At 36.0% G+C, this 19,139-nt stretch overlaps 1 protein-coding gene and 1 long non-coding RNA gene across 9 annotated transcripts in view; one reads left to right on the top strand and one right to left on the bottom strand.

The window, feature by feature from the left end:
• The window catches only part of RNPC3 (RNA binding region (RNP1, RRM) containing 3), a 33,824-nt gene extending 16,100 nt beyond the window's left edge, over positions 1-17,724 (bottom strand). For 5 of the 7 annotated variants that reach the window (XR_006712554.1, XR_006712551.1, XR_006712553.1 and 2 more), the window contains exons 1-9: positions 17,530-17,724; positions 15,820-15,867; positions 11,949-12,067; positions 10,646-10,729; positions 9,901-10,012; positions 8,523-8,591; positions 6,695-6,837; positions 3,141-3,263; positions 1,964-2,115 (exon numbers count right to left, since the gene is read on the bottom strand). Coding sequence is in view for 1 of the 7 variants with exons in the window: in XM_045478463.1 (XP_045334419.1) it covers positions 1,964-2,115; positions 3,141-3,263; positions 6,695-6,837; positions 8,523-8,591; positions 9,901-10,012; positions 10,646-10,729; positions 11,949-12,067; positions 15,820-15,867; positions 17,530-17,724 (1,045 nt within the window). In the remaining 6 variants the exon portion in view is untranslated. The remainder of the gene's footprint in view (positions 1-1,963; positions 2,116-3,140; positions 3,264-6,694; positions 6,838-8,522; positions 8,592-9,900; positions 10,013-10,645; positions 10,730-11,948; positions 12,068-15,819; positions 15,868-17,529) is intronic. The other 2 variants (XR_006712555.1, XR_006712556.1) reach the window with 1 other exon arrangement.
• Positions 17,725-17,806: 82 nt separating this feature from the next.
• LOC123598346 overlaps positions 17,807-19,139 on the top strand; it is a 66,742-nt gene continuing 65,409 nt past the window's right edge. For both annotated transcript variants that reach the window (XR_006712557.1, XR_006712558.1), the window contains exon 1: positions 17,807-17,988. This is a non-coding gene — a long non-coding RNA (uncharacterized LOC123598346). The remainder of the gene's footprint in view (positions 17,989-19,139) is intronic.

Below are 19,139 nucleotides of genomic sequence, written 5' to 3'. Positions count from 1 at the left end.
TGGGCTCTTGATCTTGGTTCAGATCATGATCTCAGTTTGTGGGTTTGAGTCTTGAATCGGGCTCTACGCTGATGGCATAAGAACCTGCTTGGGATTCTCTTTCTCCCTCTCTCTCTGTGTCCCTCCCCTGGTTGGGCTCACTCGCTCTCTCTAAATAAACATATATATATATGTATATATATATATGTATATGTGTGTATATATATATGTGTATATATATATGTATATATGTATACATGTATATATGTATACATGTATATATGTATATATGTATATATGTATATATGTGTATATATATAAACAAAAAAGGAGCTATCTGTGCTCTATCTACTGTTCATTTATTAAACAACAATAGCTAATATTTAGACATTTAGACCAGGCCAAGCAGTTTACTTGGATCATCTTGGTTGTTTCTCACAATATTTATTATCTCCTCTTCTGTGATGGGCACTGTGCTCTGGGGCCGGGGTACTGCACATGCTGCCTCTCTGGTGGAGATTATGGTCAGATGGCTGACACAAGCCCAACCCTAATGCCAGCAGGGCCAGGACAAGAGTACAGATGGAGGCATCATACCATTCTCTTAAAAAAAAAAAAAAGAAGAAAAAAAAAGGTAATGCCTTCTCACTAACCATAAGAAAGGACTTAAAAGCAGTTTTTCCACTCACTTTCTAACAGTTATTGGAACTCTGATCATATATTCACATAAGTGCTCAAAAACACATGTGCAAAAATTTATGTTCCAGTGGTTTCTCAAATAGTAAACAGAAACAACCTCAACTTCTACCAACAGAGCATGGTTAAATAAAGATTGATGAAGGGCACTTGGGTGGCTCGGTCAGTTGAGCATCCAACTTTGGCTCAGGTCATGATCTCACAGTTCGTGGGTTCAAGCCCTGCATCAGGCTCTGTGCTGACAGCTCAGAGCCTGGAGCCTGCTTCGGATTTTGTGTGTCTCTCTCTCTGCCCCTTCCTCACTCATGCTATCTCTCTCTCTCTCCCTGTCTCAAAAATATATAAACATTAAAAAAAAAATAAAAATAAAGATTAATGCAACTAGACTATGTAGTATTATGCAACCATAAAACAAAATAAGGTATATATTTTATGTTCTAATACAGTAAGCCACTCCCACTAGATTTTAAACTCCAAGAGGTCAGAGACGATGCCTAACTTGTCTTTTAGTGCCGAGCACAAAGTCCGCTATGCTCTACACTTTCAATAAGTCAATATTAAGTGAATGGCAAATACATGAAACATGATGCCCATTTAAAAAAAAAAGAAAACGTGTTTACACATGTGTAGGATAAGGTCTGAAGAATAACTATATTCTACATTATTAACAATGGCTGTCTCTATGGAGTAAGATAGGGCACAGTGGGGTTTGAGGTGTTAACTCTTAAAATGTTACTTTATATGTTTATTTTCTATAAGCTCGTATTATTTCCAAAATTAAAAAACAAGATTAAAAAAAAAGGAATGTTATTATAATATCAAATTAATGCCTAAAGTAAGCAGAAAAAGTATCTGTAATGTTAATAATCTTTAAACTTAACACCATCTTAGTAAACAATCTTCCATGTCTTTTGGATAAAAAAAAAAAAAAATTTACATGAAATCTACAACAGACACAATAGTCACATAGCTTGTTTCCTAATCAATAATACAACATCACATCTAACAATGAAAACATAAGTCAACAGAAGAAACTTTTCTATTGTATTTTTAGTGTAAACATCAGCAAAAACCAGACTAAATTTCACCCCATAGTTCATTACTAGCAAAAGCCAGCAGTGATGGTCTCATCATTAAGCACTAATTTTGATTACAGGAAAAAGTTCAAAATGGATAGTATTTCATGATATTAAGGAAGACTGCATATTTCAAATATTTAATTCTAACACAAAAAGCAGATTAAGAATTTTTACATAGCATATTAAATAAAGAACTAGAATATGCTTACCATAATTTTGTTCTTCACAATTTTGTTCTTTTTCTAGATCTTTCTTAAATGCAGATGGCATGTCAGTAGATATATGAAATTCAATTTTCTTATTACTTACAGGTTGTGGTTGGTCAAATACATCCGAAGGTAACAGCACTGGATGTAAACTGCTGTTTATAAACAGTGACAGCATTACTTTGTAATTGCAAATAAAATCCTGAGTAAAACTTCATTTCATATTTACCATAACAATGATAAAGTGCTCATAATACTATAAGTATTACACAAAGTAACTTCCATTTAATACTTCAATAAATCGTAACAAATTTTCTAATATGAGTATTATTAAATTCCTAGTTAGACAAGGAGATTGAGATTAAAGGATATCACTCATTAGATGACAGAGACAGTACTTGGGGACTACTGATTCCAAACTTGAGGATATTTACCAATACACAAAGAAGTTCATTCTATGTTTAATATATGCATGTTTATGTACTGTATTCTATATGCTGTACAATAAAGCTGTACTGTCCAACAGAATTGCCACTAGCCAAACATGTGGCTAATGAGCACTTGAAATATTGCTTTCCAAATTAAAATATAAGCATATAAAATACACACAAGAATATAACAACTTTGTACAAAAAAATGTTGAATGTCAATAATTGTTTATATTAATTATAAGCTAAAATAATATTTTGGATATTATGGGATAAATAAAATATACTATCAAAATTAATTTCATCTGCATCTTTTTACTCCTTTAATGTGGCTACTGGAAAACTGAATTTGGTTCACATGACTTATCTTTAGTTATTTGTGCTGCTATAGAGATTAAAAGCATGGGACTGTGGTATCAAGACATACATACGTAAGAAACATACATCATATTTATACTTAATATGAAACTTTAAAAAAATAAGCCTCATTCCTTTCAAATGGAAAAAAGATTTTTAGCAAACTCTCTATGAAGTTACTTACAAGTTCAAGGGAAATTATATTGTAGAATAGCTAAAAAAAAAACAAAACTGAAATTGCAATTAATAATTTTATCTAAGATATTAAAATGCATAGAATTCCATGGCAAACAGGCAAGTAAAATATCTGCCATAATTGTTTTTAAATGACATGAGTTAAGCAAGTAGACAAAGTACACAGAAAATGCTTATTTCATAACCCAAAACAAAATTACCTGTGTGCAGTAGATGGTGTTTTCAACATATCCTTTATTTTTCGCTTTTTTCTAACATGGTGCTGCTTTATTGTTTTCGGTCTTTTGGGCTGAAGATTTGCTAGTTCCATTAGTTTGGTCATTCTATATTAGGGAAAGAAAAATAAAAACAAAAAATTCCTCATGTAGGCACATATAATATAAATTAAGCTATAAGTATAAATGACATATTCTAGTAAATTAGGATTTATGTAGCATAAGTATAGTCTGTTTTTTTAAATTTTTTTAATGTTTATTTTTGAAAGAGACAGAGTGAGAGTGGGGGAAGGGCAGAGAGAGAGCGACACAGAATCTGAAGCAGGCTCCAGGCTCCATGCTGTCAGCACAGAACTCAATGTGGGGCTCAAACTCATGAACCGCGAGATCATGACCTGAGCTGAAGTCGGACGCTCAACAAACTGAGCCACCCAGGGCTCCATTAAGTATAGTTTCTAAGCCATCAATTAAGATAATAATTTAAAATAAGCTCATATTCTAAATTTCCTTGGTCAACTTTCATCTTACTTTAAAGGAATTGGAAATTTACTTAGTTTCAATTTATCTCTAAAAGATACGTTTTAGTATAAAAATTATTAGTTGTTCAAATAAAATGACTACACCTGATGCCAATAAGTTAAAACAGGATACAGTAATACAACAACTTATGTAACTTTTCTCTTTCATTGACTGACTTTTCTTCTAATTAAAGATAGCCTAAACTGAAGTATTTTTATTTTAAAGCATTTTGTGTATAACTGTTGCACATGAATCATTACACAAACAAGGTAAGTTACCTGAGAACAATGCTTTCAAATACAGTACTATACTCTGAAGTAGTTTATAAATAACTATTAAGGTGTAACAATTGATACATTGTATGTAGTTTATCTTCATTGTGAGTGTGAATAATATTTAGAAAAGATCTTGTCTAGGCTTTTTTGTATCTTCCACAGGATCGGACATGGTGTTTCCACAGAGCACAAGCTCAAAAACCACTAGTCATAGATAGCTCTATATCTATAGTTACATTTGTGAAATTTGGAAGCAAAATAAACATGCACACAAAATTCAAGAAAAGAGAATTAAGTTGTTAACATAAGCTTTAAATCTAAGTGAGGAAAAATGTAAGCTTATGCTATGTAAACATAAAGCCTCTTAACAATCATAGTTTACCCAAAATTTTATGAATAAATCTAGTAATACAAAAACATGCCTCTGTTCACAAACTGCTCAAAGTACACTAAGCCTCTACAACACTGCCAGGCATAAGTTAGGTAGGTAATCAACAAATATTTGCTGAATGAACAGTACAGGTTTTTGTTTTTCCTTTTTTTTTTTTTTTTAATTTCCAGAAGATACTAGAAAAGCAGAAACCAGAGACTGTTTCATGCAAAGACTTTATTCTCATTACTCAAGATGAATTACTTAGAGAATTCCTCACTATATCCCTAAATGAAAACCTAAATAAAACAAGAGTTTTCACCAGTTTGCATAATTTTTACAAAGCAAGTAAAATTTACAGAGGTTATGGAATTAACACAAGGCAACACTCTATGCTGTTCTTTATTCAGTAACAAGTTAAAGTTATAGTCTATCAAGAGCTGTCAGCTTTCCTAAAATGTCTCTATTGAAGACACTCTGGTCACCCCATTTATGTAGTTTTGGCTCCACCTACACTTTGATTTTAACAATTCTCTTGAAAGAATATATATATTGAGCCACTACTTAAGTGAACACTGACTCAATAATAGTGAAATTCTTACTGATTATTTATAACTATTGCCTAGATTCTCTCCTTGGGTTTTGACTCCTGTCAACCATTCCTGTATCTGACTTCTGTACATAGTTACCTAAGATTCCCAACCTATGGGGTACCTGGCTGGCTCAGTTGGTGTGCTCCACATTTGGTGTAGAGATTACTTAAATATAAAAAATCTTAGGGGTGCCTGGATGGTTCAGTTGATTGACCATCCAACTCTTGATTTTGGCTCAAGTCATGATCTCACGGTTTCTGAGTTCAAGCCCCGTGTCAGGCTCCACACTCAAGTGTGGAGCATGCCTGGGATTCTCTCTTTCCCTCTCTCTCTCTATCTCTCTGCCCCTCCCACACTTGGTCTTTCTCTCTCAAAACAATTAAACTTTAAAAATAAATAAATAATCTTAAAAATAAATAAATAATCTTAAAAAACAAGAAAAAAAAAAAAAGATTCCCATCATGTGCACATACTAGTCTGCTGGAGGAGGGATTGGCCAATTAACAGCCTTAGGACCAAATTCAGCCAGCTACCTGTTTTTGTAAACAGAAAATTGTGCTGGAACACAACCAAATCTGCTCATTTAGGTTTGTCTACGGCTACTTTCCTACTACAACAGAACTCTCTAGCCCTATACAGAAAATGTTTAGCAATTCCTATTCTAGGCTATGCTATGGATTATACACCTGGACATTATTAACAACTTACTGCTTTTCACCAGAATCTTTAAATAAAATATATGTAGGCTGTCAAGAACAACCAATAAATTCATCTGCATTAGTAACTATGAATGGCTTTGCATAAAATCCCTCAGAAATGCTCTGGAAATAGTCAGAGGTGAATAAAATTAATGGAATAAGCTGAAAAAATATGAATACAATCTATTCTTATTCTTGTTGTTCGAGAGTTATGTTTTATAAAGTGTCCCCTCCGCCAAAAAAAGTGTCCACAAATAATTAGTGAATAATGAATGAATCAATGCCCCTAGGGGAAAGTCAGGATTAGTTTCCTGCAAGCCTATTCTCTAACATTTCACCAACTGATCTATAAACACCTTGTTTTATGTGTTTCTGGTTTAAGGGCACCTTATTTTAAATATGGTTGATTCATTAACACTGAACTCACAGTCAACAGCACTACAGCTCCAACCTGAACAAGGTTTATCTAATGTGTTTTCTCCATCAGGCACATCACAGCCTCCTTGATCTTGTAAACATTAGACAGAACTACAACACTATGGTTGGAAACCGCTTTAAACAGCAAAATCACCAACAAACAGCATAAAAATGTGAAAAGATTAGTATTAAATAGACTATGAAAAGGATACCTGTTAACAGTATGGGAGCAGAATGTCACCCTGTTATACCTCATCTGGGAATACACACGTCAAGCAACTCAAATTTTTCATCATTGCACCATGCCCACATTGGCAAAAGACCATAAAAGCCCTATCTATAAGTAATGATTTTGGGGTTACAAATAAATTTTAGCAGGCAGGCACATTCACAAATAAGCAATCCACAAATAATGAGGATCAATTGTACTTTATAGTATCATAATCGTCAATTTAAAAAATCACTCATAATCCAAAAATTTTTCCTTAGGTCTTAATATATAGTCCCAGGTCTTAATCTGTACCTAATATGCATGGTCAAGAGTTGGAGGGTTGGGGACAAATTCTAATCACCCCAAATTACGAACAATTACAGGCAAAATTTAATAAGAGCAAGTGAATCATTCTGTTTCTTCAAATCTAAACAAATCTTATTTGATATTACAAACCTCTGTCGGTCTTCATCATCACTGCTTTCATATTCTGATTCTTTACTTGATAATTCCTCCTCCTCATCTGGCAAAGGAGGTTCCTCTGGTGGCTGAGGAGATGCAGGTGGAAGAGGTGCATGTAATGGCATATAGTCTTCATACTAATTAAAAGAAAAAACAAAAAGACTACAGCAATCTATGATATTTATAGAACAGAAAAACTATTTCCATCCAGACACATTATTCTCAGATCTCTTTCCCTCACGATATTCTTTTACACATGCAACATTGAGTAACACCTGCTACAGAAGATGGCTAATTGATCACAAAACTTGTTTCTTCCTCCTTCGCACCTAGCTGGACTAAATTTCCAAACCTCCTACAGTTAGATTTCACCATACAACAGTTTTAGCGAACAAAATGCTAGCATAAAAAAAAAAAAAAAAAAAAAAAATCCACCCATAATCCTCTCTTCCTTCTTGATCTGCAAGATGTATGGTAATACCCTCACTGATATGGGAATGCACGTAATGAAGTTATGTCTTTTGAATGATTCAGTAGAGTACAACACCATTCTGTCCATTTTGGGATGGACTTAACATGCATAAGAAATAAATTATACTGTGTTAAGTGACTAAGATTTGAGTTTTATGTTAACAGTAGTTAGCCTAATCTTTTTTTGTTTATTTTTTATTTTGAGAGAGAGAAAGAGTGTGCATGTGAGCTTGTGGGGCTGAGAGGCAGAGGGAGAGAGAGAATCCCAAGCAGGCTCCACGCTCTCAGCACAGAGCCTGATACAGGGCTCAATCCCACAAACAACGAGATCATGACCTGAGCCAAAATCAAGAGTTGGACACCTAACCAACTGAGCTGAGCCCCCACGCACCCAACAGTTAGCCTAATCTTAACTAATAATCCTTTAACGTGCCAGGCATTGAGATGTTGGGATTACAAAATATTATCAAGGTTAATAGTATAGACATTAGAAAAGTAGCCAATATGCAATACATAGTAGAAAAGCAAATGTTCTACTTAAATGTTAGGACTCAAAATAATTTCTCTATGCTACTGTCTAAACAAATACTAAGAGTACTACACCAAAATAGAAACTAGAATTATTCAACAGCAGACACAGATGATCTAAATTACTGACAGGTTTGCACAGTAAATTCTAATAAAAATTATTAGCAACATTTCTTGTCTTTTGCAAATGAAGTTCTATATGCAGTAAAACCAGAAACAATGGAAATTTTCATAATTGTTGAATGTAATTATTTTATAAAATGGCAGAATGTTCTGGATCAGAGGACTGAACAACAACACTGGCAGCAGACGATGGCCTCTAGGGAGCCAATGGCTGGCTCAGTAGGTAAGGCATGCCACTCTTTTTGTTTTTTTGTTTTTTTCGTTAGTAGGCTTCACTCCTAGCATGGGGCCCAACACAGGGCTTACACTCATGGTCTTAGAGATCAAGACCTGAGCTGAGATGAAGAGTCAGACACTTAACTAAGACACCCAAGCACCCCAAGCATGCGACTAGATCTCAAGGGCATGAGTCCAAGCCCCACGATGTAGAGCTTACTTAATTTAAAAAAATGTTAAAAAAAAAAAAAAAAAAAAGATATCACAGAAATGATGGCCTCTATTACCAAATGCATCTCTTTCATGTTCTGGCTTTTTTCCACTTTTAATTGTTCATTTGACTAATGTTCTATTAACTTTGTATTTGTCCCTTATTTTCAATGCACATTAGAGGTTACTGGCACAATATTTGTGAACGTTATCCTAAATAATCCCACCTCAGAAGAGATGTTGTAAATCTTTAAAATTCTAACAGATTTCTTACCATGGGAGGTCGCGCAGTAATTGGTCCAAAAGGTGTGGGCAAATTCATTTTATTCATAAGATGAAGAACCTTAAAGCAGAAACACATTTAAAATCATATAATAAAATGACAATTCAACTCACATCTTTTTTTTTTTTTTTTACATTTATTTATTTTTGATAGAGACAGAGCACAGGTGGGGGAGAGGCAGAGAGAGGAGGAGACACAGAATCCAAAGCAGGCTCCAGGCTCTGAGCTGTCAGCACAGAGCCCGACGCGCGGCTCGAACCCACAAACCGTGAGATCATGACCTGAGCCGAAATTGGATGTTTAACCAACTGGGCCACCTAGGCACCCGATTCAACTCACATCTTATATTTTATGTAATTTAAAACTTTGCAATAACACTCCTGATTTAGTGCAAAGGCTGGCCACCTCTTGCCTTATCCCAGAACAGGGATAATACCAGGTGCTGGTATATCTCAGATTAGCCTTCCTGAAATGTTTGTCAATTCTACAAATACTATTATTCTCATTATTAAAAATGTCATGTTCTTGCAATGTGAATGCTATCAAAATGTTATGTCTTTCCCCTTAATTATTGTAGAATTATGAAACAGAAGGTACAATAAAGAAAATAAATATCGTGTACATTTTGTACCTCAAAGTATCTTACTACTATCAATACTTTCAAGCATTTGCTTAAGGGTCTACTATGCCTTTTTCTTTAAGAAAGAATCTCTACGTTAAAGGTGTATGCTTAAGTAACAAAAATTACCAGAAATTATATTTCCCAAATTACATTGTGTTTATTAGTATTATTAATAGTAAGCATATTACTATGTTTATACCACAGTTCAGAAAAACTTCTACTTGAATCCAGTAACACTTCATTACCTTTTGCAACGGACTGAACCTCCACCCATATACATATACTGAATCCTAACACTCAGTGTGATGGATGGTCTTAGAAGGTAGGGCCTTTGGGAAGTAATTAGGTCATAAGGGTAGACTCCCATGAATGGGATTAGTATCCCTTATAAAACGGACCCAAGAGAGTTCTCTCACCTTTTTTCAGCAAGGTGAGGATCCAAAGAGAAAACAGCCACCTGCATCCCAGGAAAGGGCCCTTACCAGAACTCAACCTTGCGGGCACCCTAACCTCAGAGTTCCAATCCCCAGCACTGTGAGAAATAATTTTCTGTTTATAAGCCAGTGAGTCTACAGTACTTAGTTATAGCAACCCAAACTAAGACACCTTTAATTACTATAATATCATTGCATGTTGGAATTAGTCTGATTAACACTATTATGAAAAGTATAAAAATTAGCATGGAGAATAACTTATCAAGTCATTTAAGCATTTACTTTGAGGAAAGTTACGTTTCATTCTACTTACCTGTACATAGAACTTAGGCACACTTGCCAAAGCATTTACTATGTTTGCTAGGATTGTGCTTGAAGGTGGTGGGTACATATACTTGAGACATGAATTCAGAGGAAAAGTCAGCCTAAAAAAATATTTAAAATGTTTATCATGTTTTAGTAAATTTCGTATCAATAACTCACTTTTAGGTAACATACAAAATTGCTCACATAATTCAGTACTTTTAGATTTACCTTGTTCCTAATAATCCCAAATAAGTACATTTAAAAAGAAACTTGCTTTCTGACTGCACTAAAAAAAGGTATTTCTTACCCGAGCTAACATTTTTTTTATGTTCATTTATTTTTAAGAGAGAGAGAAAGAGTGTGAGAAGGGGATGGGCAGAGAGAGAGAGAGGGAGACACAGAATCTGAAGCAGGCTCCAGGCTCTGAGCTATCAGCACAGAGCCTGACGTGAGGCTCTAACTCACGAGCTGTGAGATCATGACCTAAGCCAAAGTCGGATGCTTAACTGAGCCACCCAGGTGCCCTTATAGCTCTTAACATTTTAATGGTCCCAAATTCAGTGACAAACTCTAACTGCTGAAAATGTTCAATCAACATGTTAAAAATATACATGACAGATAATAAAATACCCTGTAGAACATCTTATTTCCAATACAGGCACGCACACGTGCACACACACACACACACACACACACACACTCTGAATGACAAAACTGAAAAAACAACAAGACACTAACAAAAAAATACTAACCCATGGTTTGGTGCAATCCCATTTTCTATGGTTAAACAACCAAGTTCTTTCTTTTCTTTATCATCTTCCACAGGATCATCAGATCTAAAAAATACAGAATCAAAGTTGATCTTATCTTTAGAAATAGAGTAAAAAAACTGCATACAGAAAAGACATATTACCTTTTCAAACATGGTACTGTATTACGAAAATAGTTCCATAATAAATAAAACTTCCAACCATTTCTCAAACAAATAGCAAAAGAAAGGTAAATAGTAATCAACATTAGTAAACGTCTTTCTCTATCCTAGACATTATACAAGGCACACATTTTCATTTAGTCTTTTTACTCTTCAATGAAACCCTATGAAGATGGTATGACAAATATCATTGACAAAACAGACAAAAAAACAACAACAAAAAGCAAAAAAAATACCCCTGGAGTTCACACGGTATACAATAGTGGTACTCAAATTTCTTAACATGTATCAATATCACTTAAAGAGTTTGTTACAATTCAGACTGCTGGGCTTTATCTTCCGCTTCCTACCCTTCCCCCCACCAAATTTCAAATTCAGTAGGACTAGGGTAAGGCCCAAGAATCTGTATTTCTTTTTTCATTAATGTTTGTTTATTTATTTTGAGAGAGAGAGAGAGAGCGAGAGTGAGCAGAGGAGTGGCAGAGAGAGGGAGACAGAGAATCCCAGCCAGGCTCTGTGTTGACAGATAATAAACACAGGGCTCAATCTCAGGAATAGTGAGATCATGACCTGATCTGAAATCAAGAGCTGGATGGATGCTTAACCAACTGAGCCACCCAGGCACCCCAAGAATCTGGGGTGCAGATGATGCAGCCAGTCCAGGGAGTACTCTGAGAACCACTAGTGCAAAGCAAATTTATAAGTTTTATAACTACAAAGAGTTACAGTTGGGAACTAAATACAAGTCTTTGATTTCAAAGGCCATGCCTTTTCATGACACCCTGCTATCTCTAATACAAGGACTTATACTAGTTTTATTCCTCCACTTAAAATTGAAGTCTAGTTATATTCCTCCACTTAAAATTGATTACTTTTCCTCCACTTAAAATTGATTACTTTTCACCCTACCCTCTTCTCACTTCACACTGATTAAATTCTTAATATTAAATCAACACTCAAGATTCCTAATGCACAATTAAGAACAAACATAAATATAATACACTAGATTCAAGAGATGTATCATTTATTATCTGAAATCATTTACTTGCTGGTCTGAAGACAACCCAATAGAAACACAATTGATTAAAAACACTTTAAAATTTTAGGAAAACCTATCTACATACCTTTTCTTTTTTTCAGTGTCTGAAGAGGGACATGGGGAATGAACTCGATCTTGTTCTTTTGCAAATTCAACAACTAAAGTATGACCCAAAAGTTTCAGCTGATGAAGTCTTGTCAATGCCTTCAGTTGGAAAAGCAAGAGCAAAATATTTTATAATTCCACCAAAAATTATTTGTTAGAGAACATCTATATAATAACTTACACATGTTCTTTGTTAATGCTGTTAATATTTCCTTGGCTATTTCTTACCCATTTCTAATGTCAGGCTGGTTAGCCTTTGTCGCTTAAGGGACTGCTTCCTATCACTTACCAAAACTAAAATCTGCTGAAATCCAAATCTGCCTATACCTAGGCAACTGAAAAGGTTAAAAAAACAAACACAATCAGCCTGGACTCACTTTAAATTCATGACCACAACCACATATCTGGAGTGGAACTTAATGATGCCATACATATCTCATTTTTAGTTCATTTTTTCTACTAATTTCTAAGACTATTTTGTACTTTCTCCTGGCTCCTCAACCCTCACAACATTCCTTTCCCATTCTTTACCCTAGGACTTTGCTTCCTACTTTGGGAAAACTGAAACAACTATATGAGAACTTCAGATTCCCACTATAACTCCCATCTACCAGCATATGCATCTACATATTCTACCTTCTGCTATAATGTATTAACTAGTCATGTTTTTAATCTCAATCCAGTTGCTGGACTTGTATACTAAATCCCACCCTCTCATCTACTCAAGAGTCTCTCTTCTGCTCCCTGAAACTGTATGGGAAGTCTTCTTTAATTTTCTGTCCTCTACTAAATCGTCCATATTAGCACACAAATATGCTTCTATTTCTCCCATCCTAATTTGTTTTTCTTCACCCATTGATCCCACTTTGCTCTTCTCCCCTCCTTTAATTACTGTTGCAGTAAAACACTTAAGAATTACCTAAGCCCTTTACCTAAAATTCCTTTGCTGCCATCCAGTCGCCAACTCAGTCCACTGGCACTGCTTAGCAAAGACAACAAATTCTGTACTGCCAAGCCAATGGTCTACTTTCAATCATCATCTTATTGCAATTAACACAGTTGATCACTCCCTCCTTGATACATGTTCTTCACTTGGTGTCAAAACATCATACTTTCCTGCTGTTTGCTTCCTAGCTCACTGGTTTCTACTGCTTAATCTCTTGGCTTGTGCCTTCTCAAATTCTAAATGTTGGCATACGCCAGAATTCTATTATGGGCCCTCTTTCCAGCTACTATCTTGGTGATCTAATCAGCATCCTAAATTTAAATTCCATCACTAGGCTTATAATTCCCCAATTCATAACCTCAGCACAAACCTGTCCTGAAGTCCAAGAAAACATATCCAAACTACAGGATGGCTCCTGTTAGGTGTCAAACAAACATCTCAAACTTCTCACACTTCAGAAACTGAGCCACTAATGCTCTCTCCTCATCCCCTCAAATATTTTTTATCTGGAACTTTTCACATTTCAGTCGCCGGTATAACTCCATTCTTCTACTCACTTATGTCAAAAATATTGGAATCATCTGTAAGACTTCTTCCCACATCAAGAAATTGTTTGCTTCTATCTTCAAAATATATCCAGCATCTAACCACTTCTATCACCTCATTCCAAACAGCTATCATCTCTGAACTAAATTGCCACCATAACCTTTTTACAGATTTCCTTGTTTCTACTCTTCCCTGCTTTACATCTCTTCTCAACACAACACCCAAGGTGATCCTTTTAAAGATATGTTAGATTATGTTACTGCTTTGCTCAAAATATTCCAATTGCTCCCCATTTACTCAGAGTAAAATCTAGGATCCTTAGAATACCTAAATGAGGGTCGCCTGGGTGGTTTAGTTGGTTAGGTGTCCAACTCTTGATTTCAGCTCAGGTCATGATCTCAGGGTTCGTGAGTTTTGTCAGCACAGAGTCTGCTTGGGATTCTGTCTCCCTCTCACTCTGTACCTCCCTGCTTATTCTTGCTCACTCTCTAAATAAACTTTAAAAAAAAAAAAAAAAAAAAGAATACCTACATGATATGGCCTCTATTACTTCTCTAACCTCAAATCCAATTATTTCTCCCTCATTTTGTCTGCTTCAGCCACTTTGGCTTACTTAAACATGACGTTCTTCCATACTACAGCCCTTGTTCCAGCCATTATTCTGACTGGAATGTACTTTCCCCAGGTATTCTCTTAGCTAACGTCCTTCACCTCCTTCAAATCGTTACTCAAATATGACCCTTATCACCTCAACAGCAACTTAACCATTCCCATCTAGCACTCTTGATCCTATTTCCTTTTCCTTTGTATTCCATAGCATTTATCATTTTCTAAAATATTAAACAATTGTTTATTATTTATAATCTGCCTCCCCTTTAGAGAATGTGAGCCTCAATGAGAACATAAATCTTTATTATTATTTTCTTCCTCGCAAAATGGATGTCATACATATTCTCTTTAAGGATATATGGTTTTTCATTTTTAATGTTAGCTAATTTCCCCCACCTCTCTCAGCTACTTACTTTGTAGATTCTACTTCCTTTTCAACTTCTTCTTCTCATTCTCCTTTGCTGGTCTGTCTTCCTTGGGCAACCATACCCATTCACCTGATTCAAAAAACTCCATTTTGAGCTTGTCTCAGCTCTAAAGCCCTATTTTTAACTGTATTAAAAATATTTCCACAGAAGTAGCTCACTGACTCCTCAAAGTTAACAGATAGCATTTGAATTCATTATCTACCTTTGCAAGTATCTTTTAAATCCTGCCCTTGATGTCAGCTAATGCAATAACCTAATACCTCAGCCCAAAAATCTCAAACCTAATTATGTATAGGAATCACAAGACCTACAAACTCAATCTCTACCAAGTGTATACCTACTTCTTCCTTTGTCTTCTTATTGATTTACTCAGACCTTTTATCTTGCCTTGCCCATTATAACACTTCTCTTGTCTTGGCTTTCCATTTGGTCTTCCTACCTTTAGTTTTTCCCCATCTAATCCATTACATGAACTCTACCAGATATTTTCACAGATCTGACTATATTATTGGCCAGCTCAAAACTATCAGTGCCTTAATATCTACTAAACAAAATTCAGTCCCTCCCTCCCACCCAAATTTAGATCTCAACCTATTTTCCAAGTCCTATTTCCATTTCAACTCTTAATTCTTGCTCTACTTACAACTTTCCATGTTTGACAGCTTCACTTAGTGTTCACCCAACCTGAAAGGGCCCATCTCCCTTTGTTTTCTTCTCAAAATCCAACTAATCATTTTAAGGTCTACCTCAAAGGTCAACTTCTTTGTGAATGAATCCCTAGGATTTTTAAAATACATGTATTTTCCCTTTAATACTTAAAACATCTTACCTTGCAGTTAAAGAGAGTTATCAATCTTTGCATCCTTTAGAATTTATTTTTAATTACATATGAAATTACAATTCAATCTTAATTTGCTTTCCAGTTAATCTATGTTTGTTTGTTTGTTTGTTTGTTTATTTATTTATTGTGAGAGAGAGAGGGAGACACAAAATCTGAAGCAGACTCCCGGCTCCAAGCTGTCAGCCTGACAGGGCTCGAACCCTCGAACTGCAAGATCATGACCTAAGTCCAATGCTTAACTGACTGAGCTACTCAGGCGCCCCTCCAGTGAATCTATTCTAATTTCCAAATACCTAAACATTGGAGAAGATTTGCCAACTGATAAACCAAATGCAGTCTATGAGGAAAACTCTTGAAATACAGACCCTTTTGCTTTTGAAAACTGTGGTTTAACATCACATTTCATTTTTGAACAAAGATAAGTTAATAGGAAATTGCTGACAACTTTAATAGTAAAAAAAAATAAATAAAAAAGTCATACCTTTATAGCTGCTTTTTCACTAGGAAAAGTAGCAAAAGCTGTATGTTTCTGAAAAATAATTAAGGTACAAATTATTTGTAACATAATTTCAGTCTTCCATAAGGAAGTCTGATACTTCACCAGTTGACAGTGATTTCAAAAATTAATAAAGTCATGGAAAAGGATGGAAAATCGAGATTAACTGATAATTAATTTCAGTACAGTGGTTCTGAATCTTTTTTGCTTCAGAGTTCCTTGAGATGACATCTATGTAGCCTTTTAAATACGAAGGTGTACACACATATACAGTATGTTTTACACATGCTTTTAAATAGTTCAATAGACCAGCAGTTTAAAAACCCCTACTATACACAGGACAACTCTTAAACTATCTCAATATACAAATATCTGCAATTTATAATATATATGAAGATCTTAAAAACTTTCCTCTATAAGATAAATGTGAAGTTTAAAAATGTTTACCAACAGAAAATCATTAAGTGCATGTTTCCTTTGCAATTTATCCTTGTAATAAGGGTTCAATGGGAGAAGTCTATTTTTCAATATAAACTGTAAATAGTTTAAAAACCATCAGAAAAAAAACATAAGTCAAAAGTAAATGAATCCTTATGCTGTGAAAGAGTTGTTGTCAAGAGTTGCTTATATCACACATTCTAATTTTGTAAGATCTGATCCAACATGACCTAATCAGAGTGTATTTAAACTGAATAACACAGAATACTTGTACTTGCTGGTATACATGACACTTTGATCAAAACTGGTCGTTCTTCTCAGTACTTCTTAACCCTGGCTGCATATTAGAATCACCAGAGGAGACTAAAACCACTGATTTCGCTGCATCATAGACCATCTTGCAGAAACTTAACATCACCGTACTATTTTAATGGAGAGAAACCCATCTAAAACATCTTCAGGCATAAAAGCAAATGAAGTTATTGAGTAAATTCCTGCAGTCTCAAAATATTGTTCCCCAAAGATTCCGTCAGAAATAAATTTTTATTTTATTTTTATTTTATTTTAGAGAGAGAGAGAGAGAGAGAGAGAGAGCGAGAGCGAGCAAGCGAGCATGAGCGGGGCAGAGGGGCGAGGGAGAGAGAGAGAATCCTAAGCGGGGTCCAAGCTCTGCGGGTAGCCGGAGAGGAACTCCATCTCACCTCCCACAGAACACGATCTGACCGAAATCAAGAAATGAAGCCTCAACCACTGACCCACCCAGGTGCCCCTTTTTATTTTTTTCACTTTACTTTAGAAAAAGATTTTATGAATAATTTCTTCGTAAAAAATCTAGTAGAAATTCCATAACTGGCTTACTGAAGTTACTATTGTAGTTTCTCCTCTATTTTAATGAATATCTTCACAGTGGCATATACGTGAACCAACATTTTTGCAAAGTCCTTTGTACTTTATATTTGAGTACTGAGTCTAAAAGAAATGCTCTCAAATTCAGAGGAGTTTTGAGATTCCCCGGATGGATCAGAAAAGGGAATATAAGCCACTCTTCTGCCTTGCCCTTCTCGGCGGCGCTGTGACTAATGCAGGCTCAAGCCAATTAAAACTTCACATGGTACGCAAGACATCTGGACATTAAAGATAGACACGCCCTCACTACACAAGCGCATTTTCCCACTCTTTTCTGTCTTCCTTCTGTCAAAGCTTCCCCCTCCCCGAGTCAAGGGCCTTCCCGGCGGCTTGGGACAGGAGCGCCCTTACCAGTCGTCCCTTATCTGACAGGACGCGCACCGACTGCGCCCCGAAATATTTCAGCAAATCCTCTTTCTCCTCAGCAGTCAGCTCGGCTGGCAGGTGCCTCACAAGAAGGGTTCGGTCGCCCCGTGACGGAGAGAGTGAAGCAGAGCTCTGACATCCTCTTGCCATCGGCGGTAGAGGCTGCTCGGGAGCCGCCATTTCCCTCAGAGAAACTGCAACACGGAAAGCAAAGAGGCCGCAGTGAAAATGAGCTAATCAACAGAAGCTGGGGATAAATGAGTATTTTTTCCGCCTCGCGCTAAGGATTCTGGAAACAGAGAAATACCGCGATAGAGGGTCACTTTCTCGCGAGACTTGCATCCGCGACGGATGTCTCTTCGGAAACCGGTTTCTAAAAATGAAGAACTAGGTTCCAAACGAAGGGAAAGCAAAGTGGTTTTAAATTACAGGTAGCTGCTGAAGGTATTAAAAAAAAAAAAAAACCTTTGCCCTAGAGAAGCGTGAGGATTTAAAAATGTATCAAATAAGGAATGAGGGGCCCCAGTCGCGTGAAGGGGAAAGAACGTAAACCCAGGGAATGAAAGAGCCACCGCCGCGACAGCGCAGGCGGGGAGCTAGACGGGACGCGGCGCTGGCCTGGGCGGGAGCTGAGCTCACTGGATTCCTGTTTCCTGGCCAATCGCGAAAGCGTATTGACTGGCTGGCGGCGGTGGGGGGGGGTTACTTACAGTCTTGGAAGAGTAAAACCTAAAGATAGCATGTTCTTCCTTCAGTAAGTGCATTTAGAACTCAGTTTAAGGAACAAAAAGTTAACAAAGAAATGTGTTTTGTTTTCTTGAATCATCGTGCATATAGCAGCCTCATAGGCTCTGGCCACTGTTTATTTCACGGAATTGGTGGCCTCTAGGGAGATATACTCTAATAAATGTAAATAAATGATTATATAGATAAAGCGATATAGCTTCACGTTTAATCCTCATAACAACCCTAAGGGGGTAGGTACTCATTTCGATTTTATAAGTGAGGACGTTGATGTACAGGGGGCATTGATATACAATGAGGGCATTGATGTTTAAGTTGCACAGCTAGTAAATGGCAAAGCTGAGATTCGACCCTGTTAGCGTGACTGGCGTTACACTTTGATCCACTATCCTGCCTAGTTTCTGAATGTAGTGAGGGAAAGATCATCCCAAGAAGTCAATCAGAAATCTTCCTCACTGATTTTTCTAGTAGGGATGTGTGTGTCTGTGTATAATGATTAAATTTTGGATATGAAAATTTCTAGAATCCCTTGAGGATTCTAGAGAGAGGTATTGGTTACAGTCGGCTACATTCTGTATAGGTGCTGCTATAGTCTAGGGGCCTATGGAGCCTACTTTTTATTTCCTACTTAATTAGGTAGGAATTAAATTAAATCTTAATTAAAGATATAACAGCAAGCAATATACTAAACTTCTGCTTTCATGGAGCATTGTTGGAGAAGCAGGGAAGGGACCTTTTTTTTTTTTTTTTTTTTTTTTAACATGAAATCCCTGATGTTTATTATCAAAAGAAAGCTTGGACGTCTAAATTCTATAGTTGTATTAAGCACTATGAGCAATTCAGGAGGCTCT

The sequence above is a fragment of the Leopardus geoffroyi genome, chromosome C1 (assembly GCF_018350155.1).
Source record: "Leopardus geoffroyi isolate Oge1 chromosome C1, O.geoffroyi_Oge1_pat1.0, whole genome shotgun sequence".
NCBI classification, from domain to species: domain Eukaryota; kingdom Metazoa; phylum Chordata; class Mammalia; order Carnivora; family Felidae; genus Leopardus; species Leopardus geoffroyi.
The sequence above is the reverse complement of the archived record's forward strand: the minus strand, read 5'-3'. Positions and strand labels throughout refer to the sequence as shown.